We start from the raw sequence: 3,201 nt of genomic DNA on the forward strand, positions 1-3,201 counted from the left end.
TTCACTCCATATTCTTTCATCATCAATAATAGCTCAACAGCACCACTTTGTGGAGCCCGTCAAACAACTCCTAATCCCATAACATAATCTTCATTAAAAAAAAAAGGCATCAGCACTTCAATTTCTCCTCAGCTAAGTCAAAAGTAGTAGTCACACTGAACCTATTATGGTCATTAGATCCGGTGGAGACTTTCATTCACTAGGTTTTATTTCTTCATTAGCATCCGATCCTGACACTGTTGCAGCGGTGCAATATTGTTGATGGGATGACCATAGTAACAAGAAGCTAGCTAGACTCTAAGCTGTACTTTGATGCACAATAAACAAAAATAAACGTCATGAAAATTGTAAAAAGTCACAAAACAAAAACGTTTATGGTCTTATATACACTAGATAGGGATATAAACATGGGGCGAGATCAGACTTTCTATACAACGTTTATCGTATATCAGTACTATAACTTCATCTTCGAGACCGCATTCTATACAACGTTGTGGCACTGTGAATCCAGCATACTGAAACTATTTAGCGTGTCCAAGGTGATAGAGGTTTGGCCAAGAAGACTCCACTTCGTGTTCTTTCATCATCAACAACTCAACAGCCCCACTTTGTAATCCTGTTGTGACCAAACAGAGGCGCCCGTCAAACAACAACTCCTAATCCTATAACATAATCATCATCAACAAGATCAGGCTTTGGCACCTCACTGAATTTCTCCTCAGCTAAATCAAAAGCACTAGTCACGCTGAACCTCTTATGGTCGTTAAGATCCCAGTTTGTTACCCAGCTGAGACTTTCAATCATTAGGCTTCATTTAGTTATTACTCGTGTATATGGTTGCAATTTATTTCTAAGGTTTGGAGGATCCAATGACTTGTGGTGTTGGAAGCTATTTCTTAATTACTTTTCTGTGTTAGTTGCTAAGCAATCTAAACTCATGTTTTGACTCCTAAATCTTAGCTTTATCTATCTTTAATCGATACTTTACTTTTTTAACAAGAATATATTTGTCAAAAATTTTCCTGTAATTCACTTGTCATACTTCATAATTTCTTTGTTCAAGCAATGATCTTTTTATTTTTCACCATATATAGTTTAGCATTCGTCAATATTGATAGTTTAGAGAGTAAATGGCTTATTCCCAAGAAGAGAAAAAGATTTGGTAACACTAGTTTTGATCAGTACATGCCTCGATCGAGTTATCACTTGGAACGTGAAAATGTCGCCTTTTCCCTTCAAGAGTATGCTTTTTCTACAACTATTTAACACCAAAACTGAAATGATAGATAGATATGTTGATGCTTATTCTCTTATGTAACCAGAGGCGCATCTTGAGAAGACAGTGATATATATTGGGCAGGGCTGCCGTTTAATTTTGGATAGCGAAGCCACCTGCAAGTAGCATCCTGACACTGTTGCAGTGGTGCAATATTGTCGATGGGATGACCAAAGTAACGAGATGCTAGCTAGACTCTAAGCTGTACTTTAGTGCGCAATAAACAAAAATAAACGTCATAAAAATTGTAAAAAGTCGCAAAACAAAAACGTTTATGGTCTTATATATATATAGATATTACATAGGGATACAAACATGGGGCGAGATCAGACTTTCTACATATGCAACTGCCTCAACTGTACCAACAAAATCCCCCAAATTTTCAATTACTTTCGTTTCTTTATTAGGATAATACCTTACGAAATTATCCCCATAAACTTGTGTCAGTATTATAACTTCATCTTCATCGCATCCAGCACGACACTGTGGCACTATGTCTCCACATAACTCATTAGAATTACCAATATGATACAGTTTTTCCCAAGAAGACTTCACTCCATATTCCTTCATCATCCATAACCCAACACTAAGATCACCACCCTGCCCTTGTGTCCCATTGAGATCGCTGATCCATCTGACTAAACAGAGGTGCCCATCGACAACTCCCAATCCTGAAACAACACACATCTCCCCTCTAACATCATCAACCAAATCAGGCGTTGGCACCTCTCTGAATTTCTCCTCAGCCAAATCGAAAGCAGTAATCACACTACCGAAATCTTCAGCACTGCCCCAATTTGTTAACCAGTGGAGAGTTTCATTCAGCAGGGACCCTATTGATCGATACTTGCAAATGTGATCTTCACTGTACTGCCTGAACTTGTGTTTAACTCTTCTCCAGGAATTGTTTTTTGATGAGAAAACATAGGCTTGCTCGTCAATGGAGCTGCTGCTATAACTATCTGTATCGGGAACGTAGAAAATAACCTTGTAATCATTAGTGGACGAATCATAACCAAAACCACGATAGGAATTGTCGCGATCATATTCCAATTTAAAATATAATGGAAAGTTATGATCTGGTAGCTTTCTGTAAGCCCCAGTGGATGGATTCCAAATAAAAATATCGGCACAGCGCTTGCCGAGAGCTAAGCAAATCAAGCCGTTGCATGATCCTATGATCTTTGACGTATCTTGTGTCGCGAACGGAAAATTTAGCGCTCTCAACGCGCGTGGATCATCTAGAGATTTTGTTGAACAGTCAAGCGACCAAAGAGTGGAATACGGAGAAATATAATAATTTGATGTAAGGATTTTGAGAGGGCTGTTTTTGGCGCTATGTTTATATTGCAGTACAGCAAATTTGGGATCGGAAATCAGAGAGAACCATTGCTTGCATACGGACTTGAAACGCAGCAGAGACTTGACAGGCAACCTTGAGAGTACCTCAACTGCAATGTCGTAAGGAATATCTGACATTGTTTTGCTGATGGGCATGCTGTGTCTAATCTTGCATATAGCAGCTTGGTGGCGGCTCTATAACTCTTATTTCTTATACAGGTGCTAACCTGGCAAAGCAAATTCTAGTACCATCAGGATTCTAATTCCTGAAACGTTTTCCTAACCCCTTAAGGTTAAATTGTATTTTTGTTTACAGAATATTATTATAATTCTTATTAATTTTTAGATACTGAAAAAAATTCATTCATTTATTAAATACATATATTTCTCGACTCCTATCCTATTTTATTATAGATTCAAACTTCAATAATTTAACCACCACTCATTTAGCTTTATTTACCCCGTCTGTCTCTTTTTACACAAAATAGATGGAGAACGGCAATTCACGAGTGAGGCAGGTCTATGCTTAGATTTTTCCAAATTGACAAACATTTAGTTAGGGATTGTTTCCTGAAAGTCTTTTG

At 37.8% G+C, this 3,201-nt stretch overlaps 1 protein-coding gene across 1 annotated transcript; it reads right to left on the reverse strand.

The window, feature by feature from the left end:
• Positions 1–642: 642 nt before the first annotated feature.
• On the reverse strand, positions 643–2,755 carry LOC18032738 (F-box/kelch-repeat protein At3g06240). The gene is made up of 2 exons (XM_006419500.2): positions 1,692–2,755; positions 643–787 (listed from the first exon to the last, which is right to left on the reverse strand). Exons 1-2 carry the CDS (start codon positions 2,753–2,755, stop codon positions 643–645), a joined length of 1,209 nt encoding a protein of 402 aa, XP_006419563.2.
• Between the last annotated feature and the right edge of the window lie 446 nt (positions 2,756–3,201).

This window comes from Citrus clementina, unplaced genomic scaffold, assembly GCF_000493195.1.
Source record: "Citrus clementina cultivar Clemenules unplaced genomic scaffold, Citrus_clementina_v1.0 scaffold_9, whole genome shotgun sequence".
NCBI lineage: Eukaryota > Viridiplantae > Streptophyta > Magnoliopsida > Sapindales > Rutaceae > Citrus > Citrus x clementina.

What these genes read in the sequence shown, in the direction of transcription:
- LOC18032738 (XM_006419500.2), bottom strand. Translation starts at nt 2,755, where the DNA reads ATGTCAGATATTCCTTACGACATTGCAGTTGAGGTACTCTCAAGGTTG. An exon ending in TATGGGGATAATTTCGTAAG is followed by an intron (nt 788 to 1,691) that starts GTATTATCCTAA and finishes TGAAAGTCTCAG; the next exon opens with CTGGGTAACAAACTGGGATC.